At 37.8% G+C, this 20,876-nt stretch overlaps 1 protein-coding gene across 4 annotated transcripts in view; it reads right to left on the reverse strand.

Annotated features, from left to right (window-relative positions):
* LOC124797845 (oxysterol-binding protein-related protein 9) overlaps positions 1-20,876 on the reverse strand; it is a 513,791-nt gene that overhangs the window by 312,662 nt on the left and 180,253 nt on the right. For all 4 annotated transcript variants that reach the window (XM_047260898.1, XM_047260896.1, XM_047260897.1 and 1 more), the window contains exons 2-4: positions 19,655-19,855; positions 9,571-9,672; positions 5,715-5,801 (exon numbers count right to left, since the gene is read on the reverse strand). In XM_047260898.1, the coding sequence (XP_047116854.1) occupies positions 5,715-5,801; positions 9,571-9,672; positions 19,655-19,855 (390 nt within the window). The remainder of the gene's footprint in view (positions 1-5,714; positions 5,802-9,570; positions 9,673-19,654; positions 19,856-20,876) is intronic.

The raw sequence follows: 20,876 nt of genomic DNA on the forward strand, positions 1-20,876 counted from the left end.
CAGTGACAGGATTTTCAATTTTGCTATCCTGCATGATTTTGCGCCCTAATCTGCATCATCAACGCTCATCCATTCTTGAACGTCTTCTTAATCATATTCATTGTGATGCTTGTCTTTTTTTTTCTATCTGTAACTGTCAACTTAACAACTTTGTACTCATTATATAGCTTGTTTGCAGATCCATCTTCTTCCAATCTTTTATTAATCTTGTATATATCTCTCATGGAAAGGATAACACAGTTATGTTTATGCATTTTATACTGCACGTTTACTTTACGTGGCAAAGTTTACAGAAGTGCTCATAAAAGAGAGTAAATTTTTACTATTGAAGGCAACCTCTGCGTTACTGTTATGGTGGATGAGGGATGAACACTGTAGGGATAGCGCGGAGGGAGGTGAGGAAAGGATAAGCATAAGCGAATGAAAGTTCAGTTTAAATGGTTGTTCGGTTGATCAACTTTTGGCTAATTGGTGCTCTACTGAAACAAGAAGCCAGTCAATGGTGAATTATTCATTTTCTGAACATTTGGTATCAAGACTTTTAACTGCTATTAGAAACATAATGGAAAATTCACATGTTTCATGTAATAAAATGCAATGACTGTGACTTGTGTAGATGGAGTTGACGAATTGTTTGTAACTGTGTGCACTAGATGGCAATACGAGGCAAATCTCTATGTATGACACATCTTGCAGCTCTCAAATACTGAAGAGAAGACTTTTTTTAATACCATAGCTGTTATTTATTTCCTGGCTGACTTGTTTTGGGTTTTGCCAATTTTCACAAGTTGCCTATTATAGAGAACAGAATGATTTATGAGTGGACGCACCAGAATTGGATTAAAAAAAAGGTATCATTGACAATATGATTCATATGGCAACTACTTACATATTTAGTAGGTGTGGACAGTTCTGTTAATGTCATTGCATTTTAGTGTATTTAAGACCTGCATTAACGGGTATCACAATTGTAGTTACACTTTACTGTACTAAGTTGATGTATGTGCATGATTTACATTTTAAATGTTCTGCCTCTGTCTGTCCAATGTAAGCTTTATTACATTTGTTGCATTACGTTTTGGAAACACTAGAGTGGTTGCATAATTGAGTTTTTCCTATTTTATGAATAAAGTTGGCTCCTAATGTGGTTTTTGTATAGAACCCTATTTTGATGTTTGCTTTCATTAGTGTACTGTTTATTCTGATACATGTCTCCAGTATGGGTGTACTGCAAATTTATCTTTCTTTTTTGTTTCAGTCATTTTCAGTGTGGTTTTGTCTTTAACACTTTTGTGTTTTGTATTTGATTTCTTTTTGCTACTATGAATGATGATACCTGTAGTTGTGGATACGCAGAAGATAATGAAAGTATGTAGAAAGTCCACGTTCATTACAATTAGGTCGAGGAAGTTAATGCTGTTGTTATGTTAGTGTTCATATGGTTAAACTGTTGTTGGAAGTCACTAATTTCCTCATGGCAGTATCATCTAGCAATCTCAGATATATATCTAAGGTATATGGTAACTACATACATATTTTGTATGTAGCTTATGTCTGGTGTTGACAGTTCTATTTATATCGTCACATCATGCTTGATAATGAAGGTACCACAATTAAGAAAAATATAGATTATGCACTTAGACTAACACAATAAAATAAAGTGTAACTACAATTGTGGACTCTTTATGAAGTTGGGAGCTCTGAATACTCGCAGTATATTTATTCTTTCGTGAGGTTTGTTGTAAATAATCCACTGAAGTTCAAACAGAACAATTATGTACATAATTAAGACACCAAAAGGAAAAATGATATTCACTGCTCCACATTAAGGTTCTCTGTAACACAGAAAGGAATGCACAACACTGCAGTTGAAATTTTTGATCACTTACCCGGGGATATGAAATGTCTGACATACAGCAAAGTAAAATTTGAAAACAAATTGAAAAAAGGTTTCTAAAAAAGAGGGGAGGGGGAGGCGGTGGGAGAGAGAGGGAGAGAGAGAGAGACAGAGAGAGAGAGAGAGAGACACAGAGAGAGAGAGAGAGACACAGAGAGAGAGAGAGAGAGAGAGAGACACAGAGAGAGAGAGAGAGAGAGAGAGACACAGAGAGAGAGAGAGAGAGAGAGAGAGAGAGAGAGAGAGACAGAGACAGAGACAGAGAGAGAGAGACAGAGACAGAGAGAGAGAGAGACAGAGAGAGAGAGAGACAGAGAGAGAGAGAGAGAGAGAGAGACAGAGACAGAGACAGACAGAGAGAGAGAGAGAGAGAGAGGAGAGAGAGAGAGAGAGAGAGAGAGAGAGAGAGAGAGAGAGAGAGAGAGAGAGAGACAGAGACAGAGAGAGAGAGAGAGAGAGACAGAGACAGAGACAGAGAGAGAGAGAGAGACAGAGACAGAGACAGAGAGAGAGAGAGAGACAGAGACAGAGACAGAGACAGAGACAGAGAGAGAGACAGAGACAGAGACAGAGAGAGAGACAGAGAGAGAAAGGAAAAAAAAAGCAAGAAAGGGGAAAGAAAAAGCAAGAAAGGGGAAAGAAAAAGCAAGAAAGGGGAAAGAAAAAGCAAGAAAGGGGAAAGAAAAAGCAAGAAAGGGGAAAGAAAAAGCAAGAAAGGGGAAAGAAAAAGCAAGAAAGGGGAAAGAAAAAGCAAGAAAGGGGAAAGAAAAAGCAAGAAAGGGGAAAGAAAAAGCAAGAAAGGGGAAAGAAAAAGCAAGAAAGGGGAAAGAAAAAGCAAGAAAGGGGAAAGAAAAAGCAAGAAAGGGGAAAGAAAAAGCAAGAAAGGGGAAAGAAAAAGCAAGAAAGGGGAAAGAAAAAGCAAGAAAGGGGAAAGAAAAAGCAAGAAAGGGGGAAAAAAAAAGCAAGAAAGGGGGAAAAAAAAGCAAGAAAGGGGGAAAAAAAAGCAAGAAAGGGGGAAAAAAAAAGCAAGAAAGGGGGGGGGGGAAAAGCAAGAAAGGGGGGGGGGAAGCACGAAAGGGGGGGGGGAAAGCACGAAAGGGGGGGGGAAAGCACGAAAGGGGGGGGGAAAGCACGAAAGGGGGGGGGGGGAAAGCAAGAAAGGGGGGGGAAAGCAAGAAAGGGGGGGGGGAAAGCAAGAAAGGGGGGGGGAAAGCAAGAAAGGGGGGGGGGAAAGCAAGAAAGGGGGGGGGGAAAGCAAGAAAGGGGGGGGGGGAAAGCAAGAAAGGGGGGGGAAAAAAAAGCAAGAAAGGGGGGGGAAAAAAAGCAAGAAAGGGGGGGAAAAAAAGCAAGAAAGGGGGGGAAAAAAAATCAAGAAAGGGGGGGAAAAAAATCAAGAAAGGGGGGAAAAAAAAGCAAGAAAGGGGGGGGAAAAAAGCAAGAAAGGGGGGGAAAAAAGCAAGAAAGGGGGGGAAAAAAAGCAAGAAAGGGGGGGGAAAAAAAGCAAGAAAAGGGGGGAAGCAAGAAAGGGGGGGGGGAAAGCAAGAAAGGGGGGGGAAAAGCAAGAAAGGGGGGGGAAAGCAAGAAAGGGGGGGGGGAAAGAGCAAGAAAGGGGGGGGGAAAAAAAGCAAGAAAGGGGGGGGGGGAAAGCAAGGAAAGGGGGGGGGGGGGAAAAAGCAAAGGAAGGGGGGGAAAAAGCATGAAAGGGGGGAAAAAAAGCAAGAAAGGGGGGAAAAAAGCAAGAAAGGGGGAAAAAAGCAAGAAAGGGGGAAAAAAAAGCAAGAAAGGGGAAAAAAAGCAAGAAAGGGGGGAAAAAAGCAAGAAAGGGGGGGAAAAAAGCAAGAAAGGGGGGAAAAAAAAAAGCAAGAAAGGGGGGGAAAAAAGCAAGAAAGGGGGGGGAAAAAAGCAAGAAAGGGGGGAAAAAAAGCAAGAAAGGGGGGAAAAAAAGCAAGAAAGGGGGGAAAAAAAGCAAGAAAGGGGGAAAAAAAAGCAAGAAAGGGGGAAAAAAAGCAAGAAAGGGGGAAAAAAAAGCAAGAAAGGGGGAAAAAAAGCAAGAAAGGGGGGGAAAAAAGCAAGAAAGAGGGAAAAAAGCAAGAAAGGGGGAAAAAAAGCAAGAAAGGGGGAAAAAAAAGCAAGAAAGGGGGAAAAAAAAGCAAGAAAGGGGGAAAAAAAAGCAAGAAAGGGGGAAAAAAAAGCAAGAAAGGGGGAAAAAAAAAGCAAGAAAGGGGGAAAAAAAAGCAAGAAAGGGGGAAAAAAAAAGCAAGAAAGGGGGAAAAAAAAGCAAGGAAAGGGGGAAAAAAAAGCAAGAAAGGGGAAAAAAAGCAAGAAAGGGGAAAAAAAAGCAAGAAAGGGGAAAAAAAAGCAAGAAAGGGGAAAAAAAAGCAAGAAAGGGGAAAAAAAAGCAAGAAAGGGGAAAAAAAAAGCAAGAAAGGGGGAAAAAAAGCAAGAAAGGGAAAAAAAAGCAAGAAAGGGAAAAAAAAGCAAGAAAGGGAAAAAAAAGCAAGAAAGGGAAAAAAAAGCAAGAAAGGGAAAAAAAAGCAGGAAAGGGAAAAAAAAGCAAGAAAGGGAAAAAAAAGCAAGAAAGGGAAAAAAAAGCAAGAAAGGGAAAAAAAAGCAAGAAAGGGAAAAAAAAGCAAGAAAGGGGAAAAAAAAGCAAGAAAGGGAAAAAAAGGCAAGAAAGGGAAAAAAAGGCAAGAAAGGAAAAAAAAGGCAAGAAAGGAAAAAAAAGCAAGAAAGGAAAAAAAAGCAAGAAAGGAAAAAAAAGCAAGAAAGTAAAAAAAAGCAAGAAAGTAAAAAAAAGCAAGAAAGTAAAAAAAAGCAAGAAAGTAAAAAAAAGCAAGAAAGTAAAAAAAAGCAAGAAAGTAAAAAAAAGCAAGAAAGTAAAAAAAAGCAAGAAAGTAAAAAAAAGCAAGAAAGTAAAAAAAAGCAAGAAAGTAAAAAAAAGCAAGAAAGTAAAAAAAAAAGGGAGAAAGTAAAAAAAAAGGGAGAAAGTAAAAAAAGCGAGAAAGTAAAAAAAAAGCAAGAAAGAAAAAAGCAAGAAAGAAAAAAGCAAGAAAGAAAAAAAGCAAGAAAGAAAAAAGCAAGAAAGAAAAAAGCAAGAAAGAAAAAAAGAAAAAAAAGAAGGAAGAAAAAAGGAAGAAAAAAGGAAGAAAGGACGGCTTGTGAAAATGGACAAAGCACGAGACTAGTCAACCATGAAATCAATAGCAGCTTTGGTATTAAACAAAATATCTTTCTTTCTCTATGTATACTTCATTCGTAACATTACGGTTACGAAATATGCTGCAAAAATGTATTTAACATATAACAAATAATCTGAAGATGGAAGTTAGCACTATTTTTTTTTACACCGAAAATAATGTAGCAATGTTGAGAACGTGGAAGTTGTGTAATCTTAATTACGCACTTTGGGCATTCAACTGGATCATCACTTCAATTTTATGCACAATATTTCGAAAACTAATCCAGTGTGGCAATGAGAACACATAAGAACATACATCACAGTACCTGAAGAACACGACTAGGTTGGTCACTGAAACATTGTTCGTAACATACAACAACTGGACTGTATACTTGGAAGCATATCGCTAATCCATCATGCCAAGAAAACTTGTATAATGTTATGGGAGGCATGAAGAATTCATTTTAGTGTAAATATAATAGTCATCAGAAAATTACTGGGCTGTGTATGTTGATAAACGAACCACCATGTGTGTCTTGTGCTACTGCCAAAGAGACTGGGATTCACGTACTTTGCTATCGCAAAAAGTAGGCACTACTTCCAAATATTGCTGTTGATATCTTTCTGCTGTGCACTCACATTTGCATGGTCTCTAGCTCTATTACACCTAGCCAGTGCTGTAGCTGAAGCCGGTGGATGTTGAGGCAGCGTACGCTGTTCCAAGGCCTGAAAGAAAATAAGTCAGATGATGAAATGCAGCAGTTACAAGTGGAAGGGAAATAGCACTCTGTTTCACATGGGTGAAAGTTATATCTCTCACCAAGCAAGAGAATAGCTTGACTTACTTTGTTTTAGGCACTTCTGTTTTTCAATAACTTATTATCTTTCTTACTTACTTCAAACCAATGTGCACCAATTGACTAATTATTAATGATTTTTACTGAATAACTGCTGGCAACTGTCGATTCATTGTGAAAGTAATTGTCACGGTTTCTACCCATGTTTCCCACTTAAATTCACATACAATAACCAACTAACTTTTACATAAGTGAACTAATTGCATATGAAGCACACGTTATATTAGGTGTCTGATCCCCATCCTTTACAAAAACAGGTGCAACCAAAATATACTGTAGAAAGCAATGTTCTTTAATTGAAAAGGAGCATGAAAATGGGAATGTAACTTAGGTTGTTCTCCTCAAGTCACAAGTTACAGGTTTGTGTGTGAGCTGATCTGCTGGCTGGTACAAATGGAAAATTGTGTACATTGCACGTTAAATATATTAAGTACACTTGTGATACACTTAACTTAATGGAAGGGTATATGTTCACAAAGGTGAAGACAAATACATCACTATACAAACTACTGACTCAAGTTCCACTGCATCAACTGAAAATGTAGCTATTCCGACAATAATATTTTTCATTGACGAAAATAAACCTATGCCTTTCTTTATATTTTTGTGACAACTGTGTCGCACTATTTGTAGTACTTCTTGAATCATTCATTTTTTAAACTTTGTTACTTTTGAATAAATAGGCATAATTCCTCGTTATGTTGGTCTTGCATTACATCTCTCAAGCAAGGTGTTGAGTGATCTTACATAACCCAGTAAATTTTAAGCCATCTCTCTCCTCCACATCCTCCTCCTCCTCCACCATCATCATCAGAACATCACATTCATTTTACAGACTTTTGTAAGTTCTCCACGGGGTATCTGAAATAAAGGGGGTAACTACAAGAATAAGGCTCAAAAATATGAAGTAACTTTCAGATTATTTTTTTTTTTTCGTAATTCTTTGAGCACTAGAAAGAGGGTTACAAAGAGAAAGGCTCAAACAACGAAGGGCCCTGGTGGCCAGGAATGTTGAGACACTCAAGCAAGATCTCTAATGTAGTCCTACTTCAGATCTCCTGCCATCTTTCTCATCAACAATTCCCATTCATAGATGGGCTATTGGGAAATTTAATGTATCAGGAGTCATGAATCCGACCAAAAAGAACAGTACTGGTAAAATTTTTTCTGTAGGTTTCCAGTTTGTATCATCCTTTATTAAATGTACATCCATGGAATTTGCAATATTTTCTCATAAAATAACTTTTTGTAAGTAGCATCAATTTCACACCTGTAGTAGAATTAAATTACTAACTCCACAATCATTTCCTCTCCCACATTTTTACATACAAAAATGGATTAGTTATGCCAGACTAATTACATGTCTGCAAATGCAACATGCTAATAATAAAATACTGACATCATATGGACCTGAACAGGAAAAATTATCAACTTTTCTTTTATTGAGACATGAATCAAGGTTCACCATATTCCTTTACACACCATATTCCTTTACAATAAACAAATGTAGCAGAAGTAATATTTAAAAAGTGTATCACAGCAGGTACATCACTATTAACTGATTGGAGGCTATTTAAATGAAGAGCAGTAATGAGTTGGATTATCATTCTTACTAGTGACAAGTGAAACCTGTGAGTCATCTGTATTTGCTAGAAACTACTACAGTGATGGAGTTTAATAAATCTACTGGATTTTTAATATTTTCAAAAGTTGTACAGCACTGTGCTTAATGTAATTCATATGAGCCCTACAGCTGCATCCAGCATTTGAATATTCTACAGATTATGACTGTAATTTTTTAACACAAAACCTGGTTAGAGATATAATTTCAAGGGATTATAGGTACCACTTATATTTTTGTATTTCATCTACTTTTTGCGACCTACAATGTGTATTCAACTGATCTTTGTAAATTTATCTTAGTCCTGGTATCGGTTTCTCTGCATTTTCTGTCTATATTAATATAACTGATATCATATTTCTACCTTCTAATGCCCAGCGGAGAATATGAATGGCATTAAATTTCACACCAACAGACCTATAATCCAGATGTCCTGTTCAGCAAAACCCTGCTCAGTGACAAACTTTTTTCATTTTACCCCCCTCCCCCCCTCCTCCACCCCCACCCCGTTTTGACTGGCTGGGTTGAAATTTTCAAGATTTTGTGCTATAGCGTGGGAATCTTAGCCCCTCTAACTGGGTCAGAGCTAAACAACATATCAGAGGCTGCTATCCAGGTGGCTGGCTCTCGGTGGAGTGCACAGAAGTGACTTTTTATTTTAATGGCTAAACAAGTCTCCATTCAGTCTAGCTGCCCGTAGCTGTAGGAGACCTTGATGTACAAGCGTAAGATCCAAAGGAATGTCCCCACAGATGGGACTATTATAGTTCTGAAGATCAACTCCTGAAGCACTCAAAGCGAAGTGCTAGAGTTCAAAGCATTCCTAAAAAAGCAGTGGAGGTCACATATATTAGATAAAGAAAGCTAATAAAACCCAAAATAGACAGCTATGATATTTTTGGGGCAACTAAGTGCTTGTCAAACAGATAGCCTAATGAGAAATGCTGGTGATATCTTTACCAACCCAAATCCAATGTGTTAAATTGGAGGCTGCAAGCGAGATTGACTGGACAAGAGTCAGCATTAAGGGTGGGCATGAACTAATAATTAGATCCTTCACTGACCATTAGACTCATCCTCAAATGCATCAAAGAAATTCCAAGAAAACCTCAATTCACTAGCGTGTATGTTCTCAATACATACTGCCATCATTGGAAGAGACTTAACAATCAAGATCCATTGACTTTTACAACTTTGTAGGTGGTGGACGTAAGGGATTTTGTGAAACAATACTAAACGAATTCTCTGATGAGTAGCTAGAATCAATAGTAGGAAACCTTTGACAATAATTACTGAAATACAAGGCTGAACTAAAACAATATGCTCCATAAACAAGATGAAGAAGCAATAGTGTTATTACATGAATGAATTTCGAACTTTTACCTCTGGATAGGAGTATGTAGTGGATCTGTGGCTGAAATAAGTTTAGAACAACAGTTCACCAAGCACTGGACTGATATCTGCCAAGCACTACAGTTCATGATGGGAGGGATTCCCCGTGATATAAAGTCTCTGTAAGTAAAATGTTAAAGAAAGAGTGGCTAAAGGAGCCACAAAACAAATCTTACCTGGGCATCAAAGGAGCAATGTATGAAACCTTCTATGATTACTGCAGCAGCATTTTATCAAAAGAAGTCTCACAAACCCCAAAGAAATTTGGACATACTTGAAGGCAGTTAACAAGATTTAAGTTACCATCTGGACACTGATGGATGACAAAGAAATTAAAATTATTGTACCAAAGCTCATCTCTACATTTAAATGTTCCTTTACAAAGTGGGACTGACAAGTACTGCCCCAGTTTAGTTCTTGCAACAGAGCAAAAATCAATGTTATAGATAATAGTGAGAAAGACCTGTATCTCACCTGGTTTCAAATTATGTTCTTCAAATTATGTTCTTCACTAGACACTCTTTCTTAAATCCTCAACTTTCTCTTTTCTCCATTTTCTGTAACCTCTAAAAAAGTTTTTTGATTTATCGTATCACAAATTATTCTTCGATTTTACATACAGTACCTGTACTTGGTCAATGACCATCTGTAGATAGGAATCAGCATCTGCTAGCTTCCTGTCAAAGTCTTTCAAAGTTGGTGCAGGCCGAGTGGGGTCCCACCTCATCTGAAAGAATTTAATATTGATTGCAGAATTCACAGACTACAGAAGTCCCACACATCACTTACTTCCACGTAACAAATTTTATATAGAACTGAGATTTTCAAGATCACTTACCATTACATGACAATATCTGAGCCACAAAAATGAATTATTACTTTGTCTTTACAGCATCGAAGTGAAGAAACAGTTTGTACATTCAATCATTCTCCAACAATACTTATATCTCTTATCTGTTTGTTAGAAAAGAGCAATTATATACAACTAAACAAGTTCAGACAAGGAACTAATGGCAGCTTCAATTCATGAAATATGGGCTAGACAAGATTAGACTAATTGTAGTGCACAGGGAGGCATGTAAGTGGTCTTTCTTCTACACTCTACATGTGAATGGGATGGGAATAAATGCTAATATGTTGTACAATGGAAAGTACCCACTGCCACACACTTCCAAGTGGTTTTCAGAGTACAGACATATATGTACATTTACATCTACATTTCTTGTAAACAACCAGAGCAGAACAGTCAACTATGAACAAGTGCCTTCCTTTTTTCGATGTGATTATTCTGATCGATGTAAGAATTCTACTGGAATCAGGCTGTACTAAATATAATGAAACAGAGACCTGCTGGAGCTTGAGTATAACTAATGTATTGTTTACACTATCACTGGTCCTTCAAAACTGACAGTAATAGACTAATAATAATCCCCGTGTAGGCCCGGGAAAAGAATAGGCCTCCGGTATGTTCTGCCAGTCGTAAAAGGCGACGAAAAGAACAAACCACTAATAGGGCTAACCCCCGTTTTAGTGTGATTACTTGGTTCAGGACAGAACTAAAGAAGCCTCGGACAAGCGCCGTCATGGTCGGGGATGACGCTGGAACCCTATGCCCGCCCACAATGGTAACGACACTGCTAGCCAACTGGAAAATGATTTAAGTCCAAATAGAGGTGTTTTGCAGGATATGCTTCCTGCAACCACCCTAGAAGGAAAACAAAGACAGAGGATGGGATGGTCAGATGAAGTTAATCGACACCTCATGTTCTGTTATTACCAAGCAACAAACCTAGGAACCAACACAACTGGATACAGATCACAAGTATACACAACATTTATTACCAGATACCCAGAATTAAAATTTTTAACATAATGACGACTAGCTGATCAGATCCGTGTAATAATCAAAAATAACAGGATACCCCAGTCAGAATTAGAAAACATCAAACAACAAGTACAACAAATACTGGAACAAAATAATGTGCAATCAGAACAACAAGAAGAAAATACAGTAATGGACTCAAACATCCCAGAGCAAACAAACAAACAAAAAACAACACGCATCAATTAAACAATCAGAGGAAAACTAAATCTTAAGACAGCCACCAGAACAAGCACAAATAGAACATGAAGTGACACACATGTTAGATATAGAAGAAAAATTTCAGCTAACATATATAGAATACAAAGACACAGATACAGACATTAGACCATTCTTGCATAGACCACCAAATAACCCACAAGTCAAAACAACAATAAAAACTATCAACACAATCATACACAACAAAATAAATAAAAACACAACTATGGAAGAGTTACAACTACTGGTTTATATAGGAGCACTCACTACACTAAATATACACACTAGGCAGAGATCAGAACCAACCAACACACAGAATAAACCCACAAAACCAGCATGGCAACACAGGCTACAGATCAGAATAGAAAAACTGAGAAAAGACATCGGACAGCTAACACAATTTATAAGAAATTAAATGTCAGAAAAGAAAAAAAAGAAACGAAAAAGGTTAGGTAAAATCTCACAACAAGAAGTGATAGAGCAATTAGATGAAAAGAAGCAGAAATTACAAGCATTGGCCAAACGACTTAGGAGATACAAAAAAAGTGAAAATAGAAGGAAACAAAACCAAACATTCAACACAAACCAAAAGAAATTTTACCAGACAATAGATAACACACACATTAAAATAGACAATCCACCAAGCATAACAGACATGGAACACTTCTGGAGCAACATATGGTCAAACCCGGTACAACATAACAGGCATGCACGGTGGATACAAGCAGAAACAGACACATACAAGATGATACCACAAATGCCTGAAGTGATAATTTTGCAACATGAAGTCACCCAAGCAATTAATTCTACTCACAATTGGAAAGCTCCTGGAAAAGATAAAATAGCAAATTTCTGGCTAAAGAAATTCACCTCAACACATTCACATCTAACTAAATTATTTAACATGTATTATTGAGTGTATATCGACGGGATAAAATTGTATACTGGATTACGGTAAAAAAGGAGAAGGTGAATAGAAAGTGAAACTGCTGGCAAAAACAGAAGGAGGAAATAAGACGACAGAAAAGACTTCGAAATGTAACAGTGACAATAACAATAACGATAACAATAACAAACGTGATTGTTGGCTTCAAATTAATGATATGAATATAATAGAGGGAAACATTCCACGTGGGAAAAATATATCTAAAAAGAAAGATGATGAAACTTACCAAACAAAAGCGCTGGCAGGTCGATAGACACACAAACAAACACAAACATACACACAAAATTCTAGCTTTCGCAACCAATGGTTGCCTCGTCAGGAACCATTGGTTGCGAAAGCTAGAATTTTGTGTGTATGTTTGTGTTTGTTTGTGTGTCTATCGACCTGCCAGCGCTTTTGTTTGGTAAGTTTCATCATCTTTCTTTTTAGATATATTTTTCCCACGTGGAATGTTTCCCTCTATTATATTCATATCATTAAATTATTTAACAGTTACATTGCAGACCCATACACATTCCCTGGTACACTTACACATGGAATAACTTATCTGAAATCTAAAGATCAAACAGACACAGCAAACCCAGCTAAATATCGCCCCATAACATGTCTACCAACAATATACAAAATATTAACTTCAGTCATTACACAGAAATTAATCACACATACAACACAGAACAAAATTATAAATGAAGAACAAAAAGGCTGTTGCAAAGGAGCACGAGGATGTAAAGAGCAACTGATAATAGATGCAGAGGCGACATATCAAGCTAAAACTGAACAAAGGTCGCTACACTACGCATACATTGATTACCAAAAAGCTTTTGATAGTGTACCCCACTCATGGTTACTACAAACATTGGAAATATACAAAGTAGATCCTAAATTGATACAGTTCCTAAACATAGTAATGAAAAATCGGAAAACCACACTTAATATCCAAACAAATTCAAATAATATCACATCACAGCCAATACAGATTAAGCGTGGAATATACCAAGGAGACTCATTAAGTCCTTTCTGGTTCTGCCTTGCTCTGAACCCACTATCCTACATGCTAAAAAATACAAATTATGGATACAATATTACTGGAACATACCAACACAAAATAATCACACATCTGCTATACATGGATGATCTAAAACTACTGGCAGCAACAAATCAACAACTCAGCCAATTACTAAAGATAACAGAAGTATTCAGCAATGATATAAATATGGCTTTTGGAACAGACAAATGTAAGAAAAATAGCATAGTCAAGAGAAAACACACTAAACAAGAAGATTACATATTGGATAACCACAGCGACTGCATAGAAGTGATGGAAAAAACAGATGCCTATAAATATCTAGGATACAGACAAAAAATAGGAATAGATATTACAAATATTAAAGAAGAACTAAAAGAAAAATATAGACAAAGACTAACAAAAATACTGAAAACAGAATTGACAGCTACTCATTTGGAGTAGTGAAATGGAGTAACACAGACCTAGAAGCACTCCATACACTTATACGATCACAATGCCACAAATATAGAATACTTCACATACATTCAGCAACAGAAAGATTCACATTAAGCAGAAAGGAAGGAGGAAGGGGATTTATCGACATAAAAAACCTACATTATGGACAGGTAGACAATTTAAGAAAATTCTTTCTAGAACGAACAGAAACTAGCAAAATACATAAAGCAATCATTCATATAAATACATCGGCTACACCACTGCAATTTCATAACCACTTCTACAACCCTTTAGATCACATAAAATCAACAGATACGAAGAAAGTAAATTGGGAAAAGAAAACACTACATGGCAAGCACCTGTATCATCTAACACAGCCACACATCGATCAAGACGCATCCAACACATGGCTAAGAAAAGGCAATATATACAGTGAGACGGAAGGATTCATGATTGCAATACAGGATCAAACAATAAACACCAGATATTACAGCAAGCATATTATTAAAGATCCCAATACCACAACAGATAAATGCAGACTTTGCAAACAACAAATAGAAACAGTAGATCACATCACAAGCGGATGTATAATACTAGCAAATACAGAATACCCCAGAAGACATGACAATGTAGCAAAAATAATACATCAACAGCTTGCCTTACAACATAAACTTATAGAATAACACGTTCCCACATACAAGTATGCACCACAAAATGTACTGGAGAATGATGAATACAAATTATACTGGAACAGAACCATTATAACAGATAAAACAACACCACATAACAAACCTGACATCATACTCACCAATAAAAAGAAGAAATTAACACAACTAATCGAAATATCCATACCCAATACAACAAATATACAAAAGAAAACAGGAGAAAAAATTGAAAAATATATCCAACTGGCTGAGGAAGTCAAGGACATGTGGCATCAGGATAAAGTTGACATTATACCAATTATACTATCAACTACAGGAGTCATACCACACAATATCCACCAGTACATCAATGCAATACAGCTACATCCAAACTTATATATACAACTACAGAAATCCGTAATTATTGATACATGTTCAATTATCCGAAAGTTCCTAAATGCAATATAACATATACCGTACAATTAAAAGGAAGTCACGCTTGATCAAGGTCCGCGTCACTTTCCATTTTTAACCAGACCTAAGGTCTGAGAAAGGAAAGAAGACGATGATAATAATAATAATAATAAAAGCAGTAACAATGATTATTCTACTACTACTACTACTACTACTACTAGTAGTAGTAGTAGTAGTAGTATGGTAACACTATTTCTATAACACTCAGTAAGCTGCTTGGTTTTTATTTCAAATAATCCAAGATATTTTAGATTTCTGATGTTATATATATTCAGTGTGTCCTGCGAGGAATGTTCAATATTCAGGAATATGACAGGAATGGTAATTTGAAGTAAAGGACTTCTTACGGACATAGGCTATATTCTGGATGGTTTCCACGACAGAAAACATTTAATGTAACTTTTTTTCTGTATCATTCATTACATTGTCATTGTTTACATTGTACCATAGAACTGTAAAGGAAGTACAGGTGAACAATTTGATGTGTGACATATGTGGCTTATAGAATCGGGAAACTACATCAAATTGAACTACAAAAACCACCTAAGCTACAGCACATGTGAGTTGCTCAAGATTTTCAATTTTCTCTTGCCCTCTTTGCGCAAACTATTAGTTGGAGAGAAATAATAAACAGGACCTTTTTTTGTAGGAAATTTAATGCATTTTAATTTTCTACTGCAATACATTTGCACTAGAGGCAATAGTTTTTGAGGTACTCAAGAAAAATGTACAGAAGTGACAATAAATGTCACTATCTCGGAATCTATTCAGAATAGGGCATACGTCCATATGAAGCCTTTTGCTTCAAATGACCAGTCCTGTCTTACGCTTGCTTGGATATTGACCATCCCTCTGTTTAGCATTTTTCATTGTGCCTTTCTGCAACTCACCACCACCTTTCTGTGGTGTGTAGCGATCTATCATTTTCATAATAAAATTGCTATTCCATCCTGGACTTCCTATTGTTTGATGAGCATTATTTTATTAGTTGAAGGTAACTACATACTCATATATTATTAAAATGACTACGGTTGACACATTTTTACTTGTTCAATTTAAGTTCATGTGGCATATGCTGAGATGTTGCACGGGTCCAATAAAATTATCATAAGGTTAAAGAAATGAAGGTATAGTTCGGTCACAGAAGAAATATTTATTCATAAACAAATTAAAATCAGATGATGCTGAAAAATACACATTTGAAATAGAACAAAAATTAGAACTGAGACAATCCTGTCAGGTATCGATAAAAAACTATCAGTTGAAGAGAGAGAGTGGCAAAGACTCTTCAATAACGAAAGAATCGGAAAATAAGCTTTGGAAATGCTTATTCAAAAATGATGTCTGTAATGGTTTGTTCCTTCAGAAAGGTTACATATTCTGGTCATGCTAATTGATGTATTGTGTTATTTTCATGCAACATTTTATACATTGAACACTTACCTCCAAAGTCACATTTTTGGGTTGCCTTTGTGAAGGTCAAGTAATGCCCACAATTTGTGTGAATGAATGAGGGAAACTGCCCAGAACTATATTCAAATCATCCAGTAGATCCAACTACCGAAAGTTTACTGCCCTTGTCTAACCGGTACAACAGAATGTTAACATAGCCACAACAGGGGTTTGTAAAATTTGTAATTAAACTGCCTCCTAAAAAAAGATAATCACCCTGGAGACATGGTTGGACGACCATCTAATTTCATAAACATACACACAATCAGTGGGTATGTAAATGATTAGGCAAATCACTACTGTAGCAGATATAATGAGGCACCAGAATGCATTAGTGTAGCTGATGTTTAGTGTTGTTACCAGGCCTCGTAGGATATACAAAGCAGAAACAGCATCAAATGTTGAGCGATTACTGTGAATGGAGTTTTCAGCACATTACAGAGTTTGAAAGGTGACTCATTGTGGGTCTCCATTTAACTGGCTGGTTGAATCATGAAATATTCAAATTTGTGGGGCATTTGGCTGTGACAGTGGCCTGATGTTGGATTGCATAGGAATGTGAGGGCAGGCATACTCATCTACAAGGTTCTGTTTGTTCATGTCTGACCACAACAAGACAGGATAGTCATATTGTGCACGAAGTACATTGTCATTCCTTCACGTCTGTGCCGACATCCAAGAACAAGTGAAGGACTCCCTGCAACATTCTGTACCATCCCACAATATCAATTGAAGATCAGCAGCAGTCAGGCTAGCGAATTACTATCTCATGCCTAAGCTGCCATTAACATTGCAACACAAATGGCTGTATTTGAAATGTCATGACCAGAAAGCAGGGGCTGTTGATGAATAGTGTCGCACTGCACTGAGTGAGGCATCAGGCTCTGCACTACCCCAGATGATCATTATTGGTGAGTATGCTGGCAACCTGGTGAGAGGTCTCTTTCATCCAGTGTTTTGGAGAGGCACAGTGGTATTTCTCCTGGCATTATGGTATGGTATGGGAAGCCTTTGGGTATGACTTCAGGTCATGTTTGGCAATGATTGAGGAAATACTGCTGGCACATCAGTATGTTGTAGACATCCTGCATCCTTGTGTATTACCTCGTATGTGCCAGTATTGTGTAGCCACTTTTCAGCAGTAACATGCTTGTCCACAAATAGCATATGTCTTTATGAACTGATTTTGCAATGCTAAGGTACTCCCATGACCAGTAAGATCCCCAGATCTGTCCCCAATAGAACCTGTGTGGGACCAGCTGGGACATCAACTCAGTCCCAGTGCCAGAATCCATTATATCGATGACAATTTACGAAAGTTTTGGGCCAGCATGCATTAGGAGATGCTACAATGGTTTTATGAAATCCCTCCCACCGCAATAGCTACATGCATCCATGCCAAGGTGCTGCAACTTAATACTCATCATACTGCCAAATTCTTTGTAAATTTAACTCTACACTGTCATCACTAAAAGGAAGTCACATATGCTCTCTACCAGTTGAGTTTCATTTTGTTTTGTTTCTTCCTCCCTTGTGTACAATCACTTTTTTGTCCAACAGTGTATAACTCAAATTCGAGTAGCATTGCCGTCCTGCTAAATTGAAAAATGTGCTCACTCTTGGCAACATGAGTATTTCGATCTTGACAAAAATATCTCACTATCTTCTGCTTTTTTTCTTCTTTTATGCACTTCTCTAATTTTGGCTATAGACCACTACATTGACATTTGCGAGATAATGGTTGCTGTTGCAGGCATTCATGATCATTTAACAGATGGTATTCAGCAGAATTCAGATCAATAACTTGTAACTGACGAGGAATCAGCTATCTTCACCACTGTGTTAATTACAATTTAACCCTTTAACTGCTCTGAATGTGTTTACGCGCGCCACCAGTCCTAATTGGCACTCTGAATGTGTGTATGCGTAGACACGTTCAGAGTACGAGGTAGAAGGACTGGTGGCACGCATAAACACGCTCAGAGCACACAGGGACAGTTACAAAGGCACGCACGTTAACACATCCAGAGCAGTTAAAGGGTTAAGGTTTGATTATCTTTTAGCAATCGAAGTGCTTTGAGTTTGCTTCCATGAAAAAGTAATGCAGAAATGAAAAACATAAATTCATAAGATAGATAAACGAAAGTTTCAACAAATGTGGCAAGTTTTGTACAAAAACATGGAGCCAGTAAAAAAGAGTTACAGTTCTAAATACAGTTCGTTGTTACCTACAAATCTGTTCACCTGTTCAAAAAGGTAAATAGCCATACGTTACCCGCAAACTCTTGTACCAAACTTTCACTTTTAATACATTGACCTGAAACAAGTTATGGGATAGTGATACATACATATATAGTTGGTGGTCATAAAAGGCATAAAAGGGCACTGTGTTGGCCAAGCTGTCGTAATAATTCATGTAAAAAGGTTTACGATGTGGTGAATTAATACACTTTGAATGCAGAATGGTAGTTGGAGATAGACGCATGGGGCACTTAATTTCAGAAACTGTTAGGGAATTCAATATTCTGAGACCCACAATGTTAAGAGTGTGCAGAGAATACCACATTTCAGGCATTACCTCTCACCACGGATAGATAACACAGTCGCCAACAACCTTCCCTTAACGACAGAGAGCAGTGGCATCTGCTTAGAGTTGCCAGTGCTAACAGACAAGCAACACTGAAATAACCACAGAAATCAATGTGAGACATATGACAAATGTATCCGTAAGGGTAATGTGGAGGAATCTGGAATTAATGGGCTCTGGCAGCAGATGACCAACACCAGTGCCTTTGCTATCCGCACACTGCCTGCAGCACCTCTCCTGAGCTCGTGACTGTGTCAATTGGACCTTAGATCACCGGAAAAACCGTGATCTGGTCAGATGATTCTAGATTTCATTTGGAAAGAGCTGATGGCAGAGTTCGAGTGGGGCACAGACCCCACGAAGCCATCAACCCAAGTTGTCAACAGCACACTGTGCAAGTGGTGGTGGCTCCATAATGGTGCAGGCTGTGTTTACAAGGAATGGACTCAGTCCTCTGGTCCAACTGAAACAATCAGTGACTGCAAATGGTTATATTCGGCTGCTCAGAGACCATCTGCAGCAATTCAACGATTGAATTTTTATGGCTGACAATGCGCCAAGTCACCGAGCCATAACTGTTTGCAATTCGTTTGAAGAACATCCTGGACAATTCGAACAAATCATATGGAGACCCAGATTGCCTAATATGAATCCCACTGAACATTCGGGGGACATAATCGAGAGGTCAGTTTGTGCACAAAATCCTACACTGGCAACACTAACAGTTATCGGCTGCTATAGAGGCAGCATGTCTCAATATTTCAGTGCAGGGGGCTTCCAACGACTTACTGAGTCCATGCCACATCGAGTTGCCGCACCACACCAGGCAAAAGAAGATCCGACACAATGTTAGGAGTTATCTCTTGATTTGTATCACATCATTATACAACAAAATTCGAAGAAGAGTTAATTTCGGAATAGAAGTTAGTGTCCAACGTCAGCATTGTTGATTTCGTGGAACAAGTTAGGAACAAAGTAGCGAAAAGAAGCACTTCTCTTTTTCCACTTTGCTTGGAACTTGTGTGCTAACGTATATACGCTGTGCCTTGTCGCAAGTGTCTCACTCTGTGGGCGTGCCGCAGGATGGTGTCCTCGAGGGCTCGGATCCAGCGCTCGCGCTCGTCAGCGTCCCTTGCCTGCAGGTGGAACGTCTTGCCGTCGACGGTGACTGTGAACGTGCAGTCGTCTTCGTCGTCGATGCCGATGACGGCTCCGCGCAGTCGCACGCAGCCGCGCCGTACCCCTCGCATCATCTTCTCTCGCGACTGTAACAAAAGTGGCCGCTATATATCGCTGCCTACACAAAGATGTCGCTGAATACTTCTTGCTTACTGTTTTACAAATTTTACGAGTTAACAGATTAACCTCGGTCCCCATCTAGCATGTATGCTTTATCCAACTTTTAAGTTTTCTAGCTCGCGGAATGAAGTAAACTTGCTGTATCTGATTGCAGTGTGTACTTTACACCATATGCTCTCTGTGCATCTGTTATTTTCATTTCTGCATGCTCCGACCAGTGTCGCCAATTCTCCAAAACGAAATAAGCTAAATGTGTGTACAAAAAGGACAGAAAAAGATGAAATAAAACAAGGTTCATTGCTCTGAGATTTTATTTTTGCTATAATTATACTGTGGGGGAGGAATGCATATGAAAACCCAGTTAGGTAGATATTGTTTGATAACTTCATCCGTGCGAAGAAAAATTAGATCATATTTTATACAGAGACAAGCCGAAACGTAATCAACGCTAATACTGTTTTATGGACTTTATTTACTTTTGATTCAAGTACCTGAGAAATAATTTACTCAGATTTATTCATTTCAGGTATGTAAAACAGTTTGAAAAGCTTCCGGAAACAAGTGTTCCATTGGGTTTTGCAGCATAACTTAAATGCGTGTACCAAGTTTCATTTTAATGGTTTTCAGGGCTAGTGAGAAAAACAAACAAAATTAGAGGTGTGCCTTGTCATATCATTAAAGAAATGATTTCTGGATGCACTAGAACTTCGAATGGATATATAACAATTCGATACAGACCGACCGAATATTGGTTTCGGCCAGAGTTTCTATTTCTATCAGAAATCAACTAATCTTCGACTTCAGCTTTCGTGAGAAGTCCGGTCGCATTCGGAATGGATTGAGTCAACAATAGTGTTCAAGGGGCGCCGTTTACCTACTAAGAGGAATTGTCATCGCGCGTAAAAACTGGGATGTATTCTTGTTAATCACAATATAATGTAATCATTTCTGATAGTGATTCTTATTCTAAGTTAATAACAGTTTAAT

The sequence above is a fragment of the Schistocerca piceifrons genome, chromosome 5 (assembly GCF_021461385.2).
Source record: "Schistocerca piceifrons isolate TAMUIC-IGC-003096 chromosome 5, iqSchPice1.1, whole genome shotgun sequence".
In the NCBI taxonomy this organism is placed as follows: domain Eukaryota; kingdom Metazoa; phylum Arthropoda; class Insecta; order Orthoptera; family Acrididae; genus Schistocerca; species Schistocerca piceifrons.